This window comes from Halyomorpha halys, unplaced genomic scaffold, assembly GCF_000696795.3.
Source record: "Halyomorpha halys isolate HHAL.00 unplaced genomic scaffold, Hhal_1.1 Scaffold24.1, whole genome shotgun sequence".
Lineage (NCBI taxonomy): Eukaryota > Metazoa > Arthropoda > Insecta > Hemiptera > Pentatomidae > Halyomorpha > Halyomorpha halys.
Window position 1 is genome coordinate 2045254 of NW_027107648.1, and position 17181 is coordinate 2062434.

General features: G+C 27.6%; 1 protein-coding gene and 2 long non-coding RNA genes across 5 annotated transcripts in view; 2 read left to right on the plus strand and 1 right to left on the minus strand.

The window, feature by feature from the left end:
• LOC106682604 (uncharacterized) overlaps nucleotides 1-17181 on the minus strand; it is a 43491-nt gene that overhangs the window by 20176 nt on the left and 6134 nt on the right. For all 3 annotated transcript variants that reach the window (XM_014423558.3, XM_014423562.3, XM_014423551.3), the window contains exons 2-3: nucleotides 2529-2681; nucleotides 1131-1360 (exon numbers count right to left, since the gene is read on the minus strand). In XM_014423558.3, the coding sequence (XP_014279044.1) occupies nucleotides 1131-1360; nucleotides 2529-2681 (383 nt within the window). The remainder of the gene's footprint in view (nucleotides 1-1130; nucleotides 1361-2528; nucleotides 2682-17181) is intronic.
• Nucleotides 4574-5842, plus strand: LOC136795447 (uncharacterized). The gene is made up of 2 exons (XR_010843050.1): nucleotides 4574-4811; nucleotides 5691-5842. It is a non-coding gene; the product is annotated as an uncharacterized lncRNA (long non-coding RNA).
• Nucleotides 5990-13715, plus strand: LOC106682622 (uncharacterized). Its single transcript, XR_001343460.2, has 4 exons — nucleotides 5990-6129; nucleotides 6213-6333; nucleotides 7065-7114; nucleotides 12772-13715. It is a non-coding gene; the product is annotated as an uncharacterized lncRNA (long non-coding RNA).

The following is a 17181-nucleotide window of genomic DNA, read 5'->3' on the forward strand; positions in this document are numbered from 1 at the left end:
AATGGTTTTTTTTTTTTTTTTTTAATATACTAATTTAGTAGACATCATAAATTTAACTTAGGATCATTATTTTCAAATCTTTTTCTCCATTTTAGTCCTGTAGTTTAAATAAAAAGTAAGTAAAATTTTTTAAATTGAAGTAAACCATATTGGTTTATTAGAAATAGTATAATGAAAACAATGAAAGAACCTGGAATCAGAATGGAACATAAAATTTTTTTAAAAATAGAAAAAAGAATAATTATATCTAATGAGACACTAACAGTGGAACATATCTATAAAAATAATGGAAGAGACAAATACATAAAGCCAGTTAACTAAACCCATTTCATAGATAAAAATAGAATTAAAAAAATCTTGAACGAGGATATTATCACTAACTTAAGATAGGTCAGGGTTCAAGGGTCAACTGGATTAAAATGAGTGGAACAAGAAAGAAAAAGAAAATTAGAACCATTGCAACTGAAGTTTGAAGACTTTATTTATTGTAACTGTTATCGCAACTGATAGGGATGTGATGTCAAATAGAAATCAATGATTGAATTCCGTCTCCATACCATTTAGCAGTTTTCTAAATAAACAACTAGTTAAATGCTCATACAGTAAAAACGGACAAAAAAAATTAATGAGAAAAACTGGAAAAAAATAAAACTATAATGACATGAAAAAAAAAGAGAGACATTAAAAAACACGTAATCTCTCTTAAATATAAGGTGGTCCAGAAGTTCAAACTACTTCTCAAACAGATTACAAAGATTAATTATGAATATTGCTCTTGAAGTTAGAGAAGAAATATCATCATAAAATTTTTAATTACAATGAAACCATTACTTCCATATCCCTACGGCATCATCAAGCAGTTGAAATTGGAAATTCCCCCCAAAAAAACTCCTGCCCAAAATCGATAATGCACACATGCATATTCATAAAACAAAACAATCAATAAGTAGAATTAACATCTAGATGACCTACGTTTCATAAAATTCTTTATATTTTTTACTAATTCTGGTAATAATTAGCATCAAACTAGATTTAAGAAATTTGGTTGGTTGGATAAATACTTAATCCAAGTAAAGCTAACCATGCCAGCAAGATGGTATGAGCTAAATGGTATATTAATAACAACTTACGATCTGCTGGAGTTGATTTCAACAACGTTGCTGATAAATTCCTGATCTAGCCTGGACGGAGAACCTGGATCATCGTCATTCTCGGTTTTTATGATTAAACTTTCCTCGGAGTCAGAAGAGCCTGATGTGCTTGGGCCAGCCATGTGGGCAGACTCATCATTACCAATGACCATTTCCTCGACAACAGTTCCTTTATCGAGGGTAGAGTAGTGGATTTGCTTCAATAGTTCCTGAGGACACAAAAATAAAATTAAAATAACAAATATCTTCATCCCTTATGTTTTTAATATCAGAGAGGCATTGAGAATGTTAAAGGAACTGATTGAGTGATACTAAATTGTATCCTAGGGCTGCATAGAGGAAAAATGAATTGCAGTGTTAAAAAAGAAAAACTAATATAGAGCATAATAATTTTAATTTTGTTACTGTCAGGTTGAAGTAATAACTTAGAGTCCGTATTAGTTCAACAATTTTGTTACTGTCAGGTTGAAGTAATAACTTACAGGCTGTATTAGTTCAACAATCACATATTAAACAGGATGCAAAGTGAGAAATACAATAAACAATAAACAAGAAATAAAATTTTTTCCTGAGCAAACATTAGCTCTTAAATAATCTCAGTGCAGTTAATGAACTATAGTAGAATATTGGGACCACATTTTCTTTCTTCCCTTTTTCCCTTGTTTCCCACATTTTCTTAAAGTACATGAATTAAGTATGATTTACAAGTGAAGTTCTTCTAAGAAACATTCTAGACGTGTGGGGTCTTTACAAAAATCTCTGTATTCTCAGAGGCTTATACAGTACGATCAGTTGTAGGTACCGGTTGACAGACCTGGTTGTGTAATAATGAGCGTAATGTTGAACAAAATATGAAGGCCTCTTTATCTATTTTTTTTATACTAGAGGAGTTTTAGCGTAATTATTTACTTTGTAAGTAACTTATAATCAGGAGTATCAAAGACACCCCAAACACATCTCACAATACTATGTAATATAGAACTGACAACCAATGTAAGTAATTCCATATTTGTTAAATAAATTATCCAATATTATATCACTCTTTACATAAATATATCACATATCTAGAATTAAAGAGGTATAACTAAAAACTTCTAAAATCAGAAATTTTTATGGCCGAATCTGATCATCAAATTCAAGTGCAGCCAGTCCTTACATATTAAATAAAATTAAAAAAACACAGCGGATCTTCTACTGACAACATGTGTTATAAGAAACACCCTAAGGTAATAATACTATTAAAACTTAGTTTGTATTCAATGTTCGTTCTTACAAAATAAAGTTTCTGAAAAGTGACTTTCATTGTAGATATACGAGATAATGTTAGCATAATCTAAGATAATTGAAGGTACAGAGGAGTGTTTTAATCTCGCTTACATCTGCATCTTGTGGGATAACTTGCGGCGAGAGGAGGAACTGCCGAAGTGCTCGTTCAGAATCTAAGGCGATCTGCCTGAATTGAAGGAAGACCTCAAGTCGCTCAAGACACCGTTCACAAACGACAGAGGGTAGGTTATCGTCTGGTGACACCTGAAACAATGAACAATAATTTGTTAATCAAATAAATATAAAATTATTAAGAGATTAAAAAATGTATTAAACTAAACTAAATTCAGTTGCTTTTATAGTATTTTAAGTAAATGTAATGCATGTACATTGGTTTAGCAGTACATCACAGACCAGACCAGCCAAAAAAAAAATAATTTCAATTTTTTAAAATGAGTGAAATTTTATTATTTGTCATAAATATATTAAAAACAACAATTTTAATATTTTTAATTATTAAAATTTACAACAATATTAACTAAAAAATGAAAAATAGTAAATGTGAAATGGATAATAGTATAAGGCATGATACAGTCTTTTGAAGAATCTACAAATTGGTAGAATTCTATTAACAATAATTTGTAGATAAGAAGGGCTCGAGAACCATCTTGTTTCCAGACTGGATAAAAGAGGAATTGGATACTTTTTTTCAGAGCTCCAAAGCTCAAAATAGGCCTTAGTATATTTAAGGAAATAAGTTGTTAGTAATTAATTGGAAAACCATATTTCTAGTATTTTATGAGTACTTTAAGTTAATCCTTTGTGCCCAGATTTAATCCTAGGAGGTGGATCTGTAAAATTAAATGATAGTGTAGAGTAGGAAATCAGGTTTATCAGTGATCTGCTGGAATTTATTTTAATCCTCCAGTTTTGACATGGGTTCTGATATGGGATAGGAGATATTCACTGATAGCATAAATGTGCATTCGACACACTTGATTTTTGAATTGTACATGATTAAAACACAATAAAAAGGAACTTTCACGCTGTTCGTCAATTTTTAAGAGCTCTTAATTATTTGTTTTATTAATTTATAACTATCTGAAGTTTAAGGATTGACATTTAGGGCTTACAGTCCAAAATTCTAAATACTTCTTTGTCACAAATCAAGTCATCTATCAGGGCCTTAATGTTTCATATGTTACTGATTTGGCCAGAACAAGATACCAATCCTTCCATGATAAACTTCCTAATCACCCAAAACCCACTTGTTTCTAGCCTGGCTTCTCTTTTACTTCCTGATAATCCTCCTTGGTATCTGAAATGAAGATGGCATCGAGATCTTCTCCTCTATAAATGTTATCGAAGTTCTATCAATGGTAGATTCTCCACATGTCTGTATCATGCAATTATATAACTTTCATCAAATTTGCCAATGTATATAATTTAATACAGTTGTCAATATCAATAAATAAATAATTAAAACTTGTACCATTCTCTTTAAATTAAAATTTTATGTAATGGCAGTTTAGCTGCTAAATAAAGTCTAATTATATATTTTTTTATTTGGTATATGATTTTTTGTTATTAGGAAATCACTCTGAAGGAATATAACTTAAATTATATTAGAATTTATGTGACAATTTTTTTTCTGATTTTTACAATATGAATTAGGACATAACTTCTTTTATTATAAAAAAAAAAAAAAAAAAAAAAAAAGCTATGGTAAAATTCGTGAATCAGTTATTGAATGGTGAAGTTATGCCCGAAGATGTATTTTAGTCCCTCGTTCCTTAGAACCAATGATCAGGGACAAAAAATCCAAGGAGGTAGAGATAACACCTATAAAGGAAAAAATTAGGCAGGAAGCAAAAAATAGACCAATCGGCTACGGGTGGATAAGGCCCCCCCTAGCTTCACCCCTCCTAGTGTGGCTAGTAGTCATTTATAAGTGCACCTAACTACAACCTCCCAGTCTCTTCTTATAAACTATCCTAATGTTTTTATTTTTAATGCTTATTTATATGGCATTTTTTAAAAACGTTAACATAGTATATGGGTCAGTATAGCTTCCTCGCTTTTTCATTCTCTCTTTATATATATTTATCTATTTTTAGTACTTTTTTTAATTACAAAAATAGCTCTATTTTTTTTTTTTTTTTTTTAAGGCAATCCACGTCGACGGTGATGTTATCTAGTTAATCTAGTTGTCTACAAGTGACCAACCTACTCTAACCATGGTTGAGGTCATGTTTTTCATTTTACACGAGACCACCACTTAGTGAAAAAAGTCGACGCCTCAGCAAGATTCGAACCGGCCCCGCCAGCAGACCTCAGAACGATAGACCACCACCTAGCCAACCAATGTACACAATTTGGAGACAACCGTAGGGGGTAAGTGAAAGTTGCGTGATTCCATCACCCTTTTAGATTTTTATATGAAAGTATCGGTTTATAATAAACTTTTTTCTTAAGTACACTAAATTTCCCCACATTTTCTTACTATTTACATATTTAAAAAATTAGGTTAAAAAATCTTAGTATGATAAAAGTATGTGATCTATCATAGATTTTTTGTGCTATCAAATCCCCCTAGAGACCCGACCCCTAGGGATTTTGCCCCCTCCTCTTTGACGGGAAGCTCTCCAAGGGGAACCTCACTGACAGCGGGGTTTGTTTGTGATAAGAGGGGAATATCGTAGTAATATCACAGCGAATGTGATATAAATAAAAACCAATAAATATATCGATTCAAGTACGTCATAGAGTTATTTTTAAAATTATTATTTATAGTAAAAAAGTGAAATAGATTGGGTAAATTGAAAAAAAAAGAAAAAAAAAAAAAGCAGTTTCGAATAATGTTATTAACAATATAATTTTTGAGGCATTTATTTTTTGGCCAAGAGTGTTAATTGATTATTAATTTTCAAATACAAATCATTGATATACTTATTAATTTGATGCATATATGAAAAAATAGGCAATCTTATGTGTTGCGCGTGTTAGTAACTTTCACATACCATTCTACTACTACTAAGGGTAGGTGAAGGAAATATTATCAATCTTATTTCATACGTCCTACACTGTTTATTATTGTATTTTTATTGTTTGTAGTCGGCCTTTAAAATTAGGTTATATCACTCATTAGTGTTCTTTAATATAGATGGCATCATCCAAGTCTACGTTCAAAAATAAACGCATCGCAATCTCTAATTCTAATTTAAATAAATATATATAATGACGATTTTTATAACAATTTTTTTTTTCTTTCAGGAAGATACGTTTTTGCTTATTGAAAACAAAATGATCAACAACAAAAATACAAGCTGATAACAAACAAAAATACAAGCTTCCATGAAACTAGAATCCACTTAAGTAAAGTAACATATTTTCAAGTTTGTAATTATATCTTTTTCACTTTTCCGATTTTAATTTTTTTATTATATAGATATATGTAGTGGTCTGTTTTTCATATTTTTTGGAATTGAATTTTTATTTATTGTTCAATAGACTTATTATAAAGAATCTATTATAAAATATATTAAAGTATTGTGTGCCATTATCAGGTAGATATATATAACTTATATTATTTGTAACTGTAATACGCTACTATATACGTTACTACGTCGAGTGATAAGATACGGGTGGACATAATGCAGCAGCTGCAATGTTACTGGAATAAGAAACATTTTAATATAACAAAATCAAAAAGGTAACAATTTTGTTTAAGGTGCTTTTAATACCAAAAATATATTAAAAATTATAGATAGGAATTGTACTAATCGATTTTTTAAGTTGTGTACAGGGATTCTGCCATCAAGATCATTACGGTCTCATTAAGCCAAAAGAGGTGAAGGTCTTAATCGAAGTACTTCAATGCGTGTTATCACAAAGATTTTTTTACTGTTTTTTCCAGGTAATTTTGTCAATTACAATTAATTTTACTAAAAGGTAAGATAATATTAAAATGTAGGAGCACAATTTATTAATTTGTCAACTTATTTACTGTATCAATAGTGCAATGGTACGATATAGATGGCCGAAATTTAAGTTAAGAGGAATGAGGTATAGAGGAACTGCAGTGGAATGATGTATACTTTTTATTTATGCATGCCACGCGAGAGTGTAAAAATAAAAAATGCCATTTAATAGAGCTATTTAAGATATAGTTTAAGATGGAGGAGGTAGTGAGAAATAGAGTGCCCTACATAGAGCAATCTATTAAAACTAAAAATAATTATCTTCTCTCCTAGCCGTCTCCTATTATCTTGGTGTATACGCAGCCTAACGCTACTATATCTAGGGGTTTTCGTTTTGTAGTAGATACAGAAGGCATTTCGAAAAATGTTAACTGAATAAATAATATTAATAAATAAGAGCAATTTATATTGATATTATCGGTTAGAACTAAAATTATCTACACGCGCAAGGAAAACTCGGATACTTATTATAAATATCTTATCTCAATGTCAAACTTTCGTCTGTGATTCAAGAATACTTTCTTTGATAACAAAAGCTGACTCAAATATGAAAAAGACGTTCTCAATGAATTCAAAAGACAACAAACTGCTTCCTGTTTTCCTTGATTAATATTTATCTTAATTTAGAAGAATTTCCTTTTTTCTTTATATTTTGTTTTGTATTTAGATTTGGACATGCGCAAGTTAAATAATGGTGGCAGTGGACTCCCTGCAAAGGTATATTATGTTGAATGGACCCACTTAAGGTTTTTCTATTAATTTTACTTAAAATAATTTCTACTCGAAGTTAGGACGTGTGGCAGTCATATAGGTACACAATAGTAAAGATTAACTATTTATTTGTTTTTGGTTACCAATAGATAGTTCATCCTAACTATTTCGTACCTTTATTGACTGCAACCCGGACTATCTTCCAACAATCAACTACATACAGTTAACCATTAAGTTTTAAAAAAAAAATGTGATTAAGGTTTAATAATTATTTAATTGCATTATTTGAATTCTTAGGAGTGAGCTGCATGGGTTCGTGTCCTGCTATAGATGAAAATATATTATCACTCTTATTAGGCATAGAACAGAATAACTCTATACAAAATCAGTCGCCGCCATGTTGGTAAAGGGCGTAGAAAGTAGGGAAGGACGATAGTAGATTTTACTATCGATCTATGAATAGTTGTAAACTTATCGATAAGCCTAAGTGACAGAGTTGGTGACAGTTGTCATTATTAACGCGTTAATTATGCCGTTCGCTTTCGCATTATCAGGATTTGCTTGATAGTAGTCAGTACTATTAACTATCTAAGCATATAGAAGTCTTGACAGTGGACTGTCTCAGCTTACAATCTCATAACACTAACTTCAAAATGTTTTTTGTTTATTGCTTATTTATAGTGACATTTGTTAATTGTTGAATTTATTATTATTATTATTATTATAATTCCTTTACCAAGCTTAACAGTTGGCGAGGTTAGAGTCACTAAAAATCTGATAACATAAATTCCCTTAATTTTGAACTGTTATGAAATTACTCGCACGAAATTTACTTTTATCACAAGGAACCGGTCTTTACGATAGTAGACAAATTTATAATTATTATTAAATTTTTTTTAACAATATTTTATATTATTATATCTCAGTGAAAATAAAACATTTTTATTTTATATTTAATGGAGATTACTCAAACAGTAGCCTAATTATTTGATTTCGAGTCGATATTTTTATTTATGCTCTATTGAAGAATACGATGAAAGTTTTTTTATTGTATTTTTTATATTCTGCTGTTGTAAATACATCTACAAACGTTTAGTAGAACATAATAGATGATTACTAACTTTTTTTTAAATGGATATTTCGGGAACTAATAATATATTAAATGAGATATAAGCAGATTAAAAAAAACTATATTTCATGGAAATAGTTGAGTTCGAAATTTTATTTGTAATTAAAACATTTTTTTTTATTAATTGATTGATCACAGTTGTTATTTTTGTAAATTATTAATGAAAGTTAACATTATCTTAATAAATATATTGAATTTTATATATAAAAAATAAAATAAACAAATAAAATTTAAAAAATATATTTAACCTTCACCTATTAAAAAGGAAAGGTCAGCTATCGAAATTATCGATATCTAAAACTATCGACTCTAGCCCATCCCCAGTAGAAAGATGGTCAGCTCATTATAATAAGCTCTGATCAGCCTTAGCACCCTTTTCTCGCTCTTTAATGGAGAATCTTAAAACTAATTACTACCTATAAACATCACACCTTAAGAAACGAAATTTATATCTTCTTTTAATTAAACATGAACTCACGAAGTTCGATAATTTTAAATAATACGTTTAATTTAGTAATAATTTAATTTAATAATTTTAGTAAACATATAGTAAGCCAATGATAAAGATTTAGTTCCTAAAAGTATTTTTTACTACGTCATTACAAGTCTTAGTTATTAAGAAATAGATCTGAGATATCCATGACTTTTAAATCTCTCTTGAATATATAATTTCAAGGTTCTCATGGACTTAGGATGGAGTAAGGAGATTTTTACTACATACCATCGATGTTATGTAACTAATAATGAAGAAAAAATTCGCATTATTAACTAAAATTAAAGTCAAGAAACAATATAGGGTTCCATTTACTCAATTTGTTTCCAAAATAACCTTTGTAAAGAATATATTTCAGCAAGTATGATGGTTTAAGAACCGAGACAAAATTCAAAATCTACTTTCATAAAATAATTAATTTTTTATCATTGAGTTTTGACCGTGTACAGGAAAAGAAGATGGTCTGGGTGCGTTAAAAAAAAAAACACAAATGGTAAAACTATTTATTGTGAGCCTACGTTTCGCCCCACTTTTCTGGGCTTTATAAGGGCTAATTAGATACATACAACTAATATCATTAAAGTAACGTAACAAAGTAAGAAATTAGATAATATAAAGGAAAAGTGAACTAAACTACGGCTAAAAATGACTTAAAATAAGTGAACATTTATATAAAAATGAGCAAAGTAAATTAAATAAACTAAAAATGAGATGTACTGTAAAGTTTTTATTTAATTAACTTCGCTCATATTTATATAAATTTCACATAATTTAAATCATTTTTATCCATACCTTAGTTAACTTTTATTTCACGTTATCTATTATCTCACTTAGTTACATTATTTTAGTTTTTTTTTCTTTTTTTTTTTTTAGTTAATGTCTTTTTTAGACCTGATGAAGCCCTGCAAAGTGGGACGAAACGTTGGCTCACAACAGTTCATTCACTATTTGAGTTATTTTGACCGAACCCTATCTTTCTTATCTATCGGGCTATCAGGCCACCAATTTAATCATTTTCATTTTCTCGCTTTTAGATAGTGAGGAGGTATTTTGTGGATGTATGACCAAAAGTAGTCCTAAAATAAAACACCTAAATAGAATAATTTCTGGGAAAACAAAGATCATTAAAACTTGATAGATATTTGATTTATAAATTGGAAAACGTTTCGGACCTCATATAGTCCATTTTCAAATTCAATCTCCAGCATTCGACTACTCGTATAATTTTCCATTTCTAATTGTAATTTAACTGAAAGTTGTCCCACGAACTACAAAGTTCAACTGGAAAAACTATATATTTTAAAGTTTGTATATCTATGAGGCCTTCAGAGTAAATTAGAGAAATTTTAAATATTAATAACTTTCAAATAATTTTTTTACTCTCTCAGCGTTGAAGGAAATACGATACTTTTACTTTAAATCATCGTTCTGTTCTTTATTTTTCATTTACTACTCTCCCTCTTAAAAAATTATCCTTATTATTTTTTAGGACTTGAGAATCTGAAATAATAGTCTACATACCATGGTAGGGATGAATACCACTTTCTCAAGATATTACAAGAATAAAATTGAAGTAGTAAATACATGGTTCATTCTAACATTTTCTTAGCACTGTTTTCCCTCCATTTCCTACATATTCAACTGCTTTTAGGATAATTAAGCACCCCCCTTCTTTTTGTACAAGGATTCTGTAGTTTAAAAAATAAAAATTGATACCTCTGCCTTAACAATATGTTAGCTTGAGATCAGAATTTCGAAAAACTCTATGAGTCACAAATAAATTCATTTTTTTTTTTTTGTAATTTCGGCAAACACAAAGACATTAAAACTTTAATTAAAAACTTCATACATCTTTTGTTTATAAATTGAATAACGTTTCGAACCTCATATAGTCCATTTTCAAATTCAATCTCCAGCATTCGACTACTCGTATAATTGTCAATAAAATTTGCTCTATCAAATCATAAATCATCCCAATCTTAATTCATTCATTTCATGGAGTAAATTCTATTGTAGAAAATAATAATTTGGAGAGTAGTCTAATAATACAAGGGATTGAATCTGAAAATGGAAACGTTATTCAATTTATAAACAAAAGATGTATGAAGTTTTTAATTAAAGTTTTAATGTCTTTGTGTTTGCCGAAATTACAACATTACAAAAAAAAAAAAAAAAAAAAAAAAAAGAATTTATTTGTGGCTCTAGAATTTTTCGAAATTCTGATCTCAAGCATATTTTTAAGGCAGAGGTATCAATTTTTTTTTTTTTTTAACAACAGAATCCTTGTACAAAAAGAAGGGGGGGTTGGTTAATTATCCTAAAAGCAGTTGAATATGTAAAATGGGAGGAAAAAAAGTGCTAAGAAAATTCTGGAATGAACCATATATTTACTACTTCAATTTTATTCTTGTAATATCTTGAGAAAGTGGTATTCATCCCTACCATGGTATATAGAGTATTACTTCAGATTCTCAAGTACTAAAATGTAATAAGGATACTTTTTTAAGAGGGAGAGTAGTAAATGAAAAATAAAGAACAGAACGACGATTTAAAGTAAAAGTTATTAATATTTAAAATTTCTCTAATTTACTCTGAAGGCCTCATAGATATACAAGCTTTAAAATATATAGTTTTTCCAGTTGAACTTTGTAGTTTAGTGGGACAACTTTCAGTTAAATTACAATTGGAAATGGCTCTTGTTTAGCCTTTGGTGTTTTCGTATTGTACTGTGAGTCACGCAGTTGCGACCGAAAGCGGACCAACTCTCTCGCTAATGTCCCATCAATGACTTAAAATGGGCTTCTTATTTTTTTTTTTCCTCGTAATTACGTAATTAAGTATTCTAATGAATAATTAAAATTTAATAAGAAATAAACTGATGACTGCAATATTCGATGAAATCATAATAACCAAGGGATGATCATTCATTTAAGAGGCACAAAAAGTTCGCACGTATCTGAGAAAATCTGTATTTGTAGAGAAAATAGGAATACAATTAATAATGGTAAGATATTTAAAAAAAGTAAACGTAGTAAATTTAAATTAAAGACGACACTAATAATAATAAAACTAATTAAAAAGACAGTTCTAAATGGCATCAAAATTTCACACTAATAATAAATAAATGAAGAATTCTTACGGCACAGAGGACATATTTATAACAAGCAACGGAAACAATTGAGCCTCAATGCTTTTATGAGCTATTTTAATTTTTATGTGTCACCTACGAAGAGGTCAAAGAAACAAAAAATGATTATGTTAATAGATTTTAAAAATATATAATAAATAAATAAAATTACAATAAACATAATATTATAAAAAAAATTAAATTAAAGAAAAGAAGATATTTCAAAAGAGCAGTGGTAGTAAATTTTAGATATTAATAATAATTTTTAAAAAAATAATTATACAATAAGATATAAGCTTTTATTGTCAAAATTTCACAGTAATAATTAAATAAGTATGTATTATTACTGTCAGAGAACGCCGATTGAATATATCAAGCAAAGGGAACAAGTGCAGCTTAATGGTTTTATGACCTATTAAATATAATTAATTGCACTTTGAATGTCATGCTGCGTTAGACAGAGAATAGAATATTTCTCCTGTACTAAGGAAACTAAAAGAAAAATAGTTTTTATAAAATACATGAGCTGATTATCTGTGCACGTTCATAAATGATTTAATTGTAGCATGATGATCAAAAAAGTACACAAAATAACAAAAACAAATATTTATTAGTAAACAACGCTTTGGCACACTCTGGAGGACTTCATCAGGGCTAAGTAAAACGAGATAAAACATCGTAAAGTATGATAAAAATATAAGTCATTTAAGAATGAAACAAAGTAAACTTAGTGTAATTAGTAAAAAGTGTAAATGATAAAAATTAATAGAATAATTATTAATACCAAATACAGGAATGAGTGATAAATCAAAACTGTGAATCAGTAACTAAATATTTACAGATTTTATTGAAATATTTATCAAGTTAGGGAGAAAGTATGGAAATTTAAGTATTTTATTATATTTTTTTTTCAGGTTTGTTCCTGCTACTTTAAAATATTTAAATGGAAAACCATCTTATGGTTCTAGGACAAAGAAAATGTTTCTACTAAATAAATATACTTCTAGTGCTGATAACGATGTAAGGAAAAAACGACTGAGAGAATAAAGAGTACGCACATCTGTTCCTCTACTTAGAAGATACACCACACACTTACTATATTCCACAAAGGAAACTCAGTTGGAAATGTTGAAAATGGAGCTGAGGAAAGACACTAAATGGGACATTCACAATACAAATGTGGTGCTGCCAGCAAACCATGGGTCCCTTTGGGGTTGCATTTCTCTGGAAAATGGCGATTTGGCGGAAACGTTACAAAGAGAAATGGCCAAGTCAGAAATTTTCATTTAAAAAAAACCAAGGATTAGTTGCGAAGGTAACAGAAAAAAAACGGCAGGACTAACCAACTTTTCAATCGTCACTTAAAGGAAATAATGGTATAATTTATTTTAAAATACATAATAATTTTTGAAAAACTAACTTTAGAATAATATCTCATTACGATGAACAGTAAAAGCAAGAACTAACTGACAACTATCCATGACAACCGATTAACTGTTAAAATTAACTGAAAATAGAACAGAATACTTTGTTAATAGGTTATATATTGACCCACATCCGACACTAGGGACCATAAGTCGGATCCAAAATATCGATAATGATATGATCGAAAATCGATACGATTATCACTAAGAAAACATCGATAATCGATAAATCTAACCTTGCTTTACTGACAATTCTACGAAGTACCTTCCACAAAACAAAATGGTCGTCCATAGTAATTCACTAGCTATAACCGATAAACAAAATATTTTTTCTTAAATTAATAAACAACTTTCGATTAGTAAAAACTGTCGTTCGTCGCCGAACATTCTAGTCGCTGACAACACAATGAATGAATACCGAATAGAAAGTGGACCGAGGGTGTTTGTGATTATTATTCGATAAAAGCATATTGTATCGATTATATAACCACTATCGGAAAGGACTGTTTCGATGTGAGCCTCTTGGAACATGGAGCAGGGGAGAAATCGCTGGTAACTCTAGAACCTCTAACTGGACAGCTTCCTTTCAGCGTCTTGGCTATACCCCCTAACAACCTTATCACAAAATGTTTACTTTAATTAAGATATTTTCTTTGTGAGATGTATAATAATAAAACGATAATGAGTGGTTTTTAAAACGCAATATTTCAGATTAAAATATATTTTACTTTTCTTTTTTCTCTATAATTTTTACTAATAGTATATCGTTGCTACTTAGTTTTATGCAATTAGAATAATCTTTTCATCTGATTTACAAAATTTTTTTTTAAAAATGGGGGGGAGAGATTCAATACGAATTTAGTGACCGAGATCTCTTTCCTCAAGCTAATTTTAATTCATACAGTTTATTTACAAAATTAATAAAGTAACAGTCGATTAAATTAATAGTCGCCAATTAATACAAATAAAAAAATGAAAAATATTATTCTACATTTTTGATATAAATAAAAATTGCTTGGAAAAAATTACCCTCTACAACAATCAATCCTGTATAATAAAAATAATTATAATTGGGTTAAAATAATTTTAATTATTTATCTGTTATTAAAATTAAATTAACTAGAGCTTATATAATATACAGAATGTATATGTTTTAGAAATAAAAATGAGGAGACACAAACATCTTTTCCTTAAGCTATATTTTAATTCATATAGTTTCCCTACATAATTAATAAAGCAACAGTCGATTAAATTAATAGTCTCTTTTAAGCCTTAAAGTTCATCTATTAATACAAATAAAAAATGAAAAATATTTATACAAAATATTATTCTATATTTTTGATATAAATAAAAATTGCTTGGAAAAAATTAAACTTTACAACAATCAGTCGTGTATAATAATAAAAATAATTATAATTGGGTTAAAATAATTTTAATTAATTATCTGTTATTTAAATTTAATTAAGTAAAGCTTATATAATATATATAATGTATATGTTTTGAAAAAAAAAATGAGGAGACACAAACCTCTTCTTTAAGCTATATTTTAATTCATATGTATAAGAAGATGGTCAGGGTTTATCAATTTTTACGGTCAACTATATATACATATATTTAATTCATATAGTTTCCCTACATAATTAATAAAGTAACAATCGATTAAATTAATAGTTTCTTTCAAGTTTTTAAGCCTTAAAGTTCAGTACAAATAAAAAAATGAAAAACATTTTAACAAAATATAATTCTGTATTTTTAATATAAATAAAAATTGCTTATATAATAATAAAAATAATTATAATTGTGTTAAACATAATTTTAAATAATTACCTATTTTTTAAAAATTTAATTGACTAGCGTTTATATAATATACACAATATAAAAGTTTTTAAAAATTTTACTAGTTTTCCTTATATAATTCATAAAGTATCAGTTGTTTAAATTAATAGTTGCTTTTAAGTTTTTAAGTCTTAAAATTCACTGATTAATACAAAAAAAATTTTTTTTAATATAAATAATTTTTTGGGAAATCAACCTCAACAACAATAAGTCTTTAATAATAACAAAAATAATTATAATTATGTTAAAAATGATTTTATTCAATTATCTATTTTTAAAAATTCAATTAACTAGCGTTTATACAATATACACAATATATATGCTTTACAAAAAAAATAACTACTCATTTACTCAAAAAAAAACTACTAATAGTATTTTGTTGCTGCTTAATTTCATGTAATAAAATCTATTAAATTAGAATAATCTTTTTATCTAATTTTTTTTAAAAAGGAGGCAGTACGACCTAATAAGTGATGGAGATCTCTTTCCCTGATTTATTTTAATTTATATAGTTTACCTACATAATAAAAAACTAACAGTCGTTTAAAGAAATTAATAGTTGGCTTTTAAGATTTTAAGAAAAAAAAATGGATTAATAGTGGTTGGTTCCAATTACAGCTTAGTTAGAGAATTTGTCTTTAATTATATCAATAATATGATTATCACAAACTGGATTCAATTTAAATAATGAATTACTTTTTCTTTTTTTTTTTAAATTTAATCAACAAGAATCTATATTATACAAAATACTTTGCAAGAAGTGGTTGCGGTTGCAATAGATTAATTTCGAGTTAAACAACTGATATTGTACTATAAATTAAATCTATGTAGGCCTATTTTTTATCAATTTTATTATTGAATTATTTTTTTCTAGTCATTTTATAGCGCTCACTTTTTTTAAAGTGTTATATACTATTTTATATAATAATTTATAGGAAAATTAAAAACCCTTAAATCATGAAAGATTATTAGTTACTTAAAAGTTTTCAGCCTAGAAGTTAACTGATAATTACAAAAAAAAATATATATATTTACAGAATATGAAATTTTAAGGATTTTTTTAATACTACATCAGCAGTACAATAAATGCGAAAAGTTTTATATTTAGCTAAAATAATAATTTTTTGGGGGGAAAATTAATCTCAACAACTATCAGTCGTGTATAATATTAATAAGAATTATTATTGTGTTAAAAATGATTCTAATTAATTATATTGAATTAATTTTAAACATTTAATTAACTAGTGTTTATGAAATACGAAATAATTCACCAATACTGGTTGCAGTTGCAGGTTAAAATTAAAAACTCTTAGTGTTAAAATATAATTATTCTTTATTAATTAATCAGATGACGCTTCTAATCTAATTGCTCGTATTAAAATATATGTCAATTTGTTTATCATCTAAATTTTATTAAATTACCCATTTTTTTCTCTCCATATTCATCAATTCAACTCTGCATTATTTAATGTTTTTCATTCGATTTCCACTATTGCACTGTAATATAATGCACAGTGCATATAGAGTAAACACAGTGCAGTTAGGGAAATAGAATTAACAACATAAAATACTGCCGTGATATATTAGTGGATATGGTAAAAATAGCTAATTTGATGAAATTAAGCTTATAAACAAATTAATGAGTTTTCTAGCCTGTCGAATCAGATTCGATATGTCATCTGATTAATTTCTAAAGAATAATTAAATTTATGAAAGTATTTAATTTTTCTATGCAACTGCAAACACTTTGGCGAACTATTACGCATTATAGAAACAATAGTTAATTAATTTTATTAATTAATTAGAATTAATTTTATTAATTAATTAGAATTATTTTTATTAATTAATTAGAATTATTTTTAACACAATAATAATTTTTATTACTATTACACACGACTGATAGTCGTTGAGATCAATTTTCCCCCCCAAAAAATTTATTTTAGCTAAATATAAAACTTTTCGTTACTAAAAAAAATCCTTAAATTTTCATATTTTGTAAATATATATCTTCTTTTTTTTTTTTTGTATTAGTCAGTAAACTTCTTGGCTGAAAACTTTTAAGCA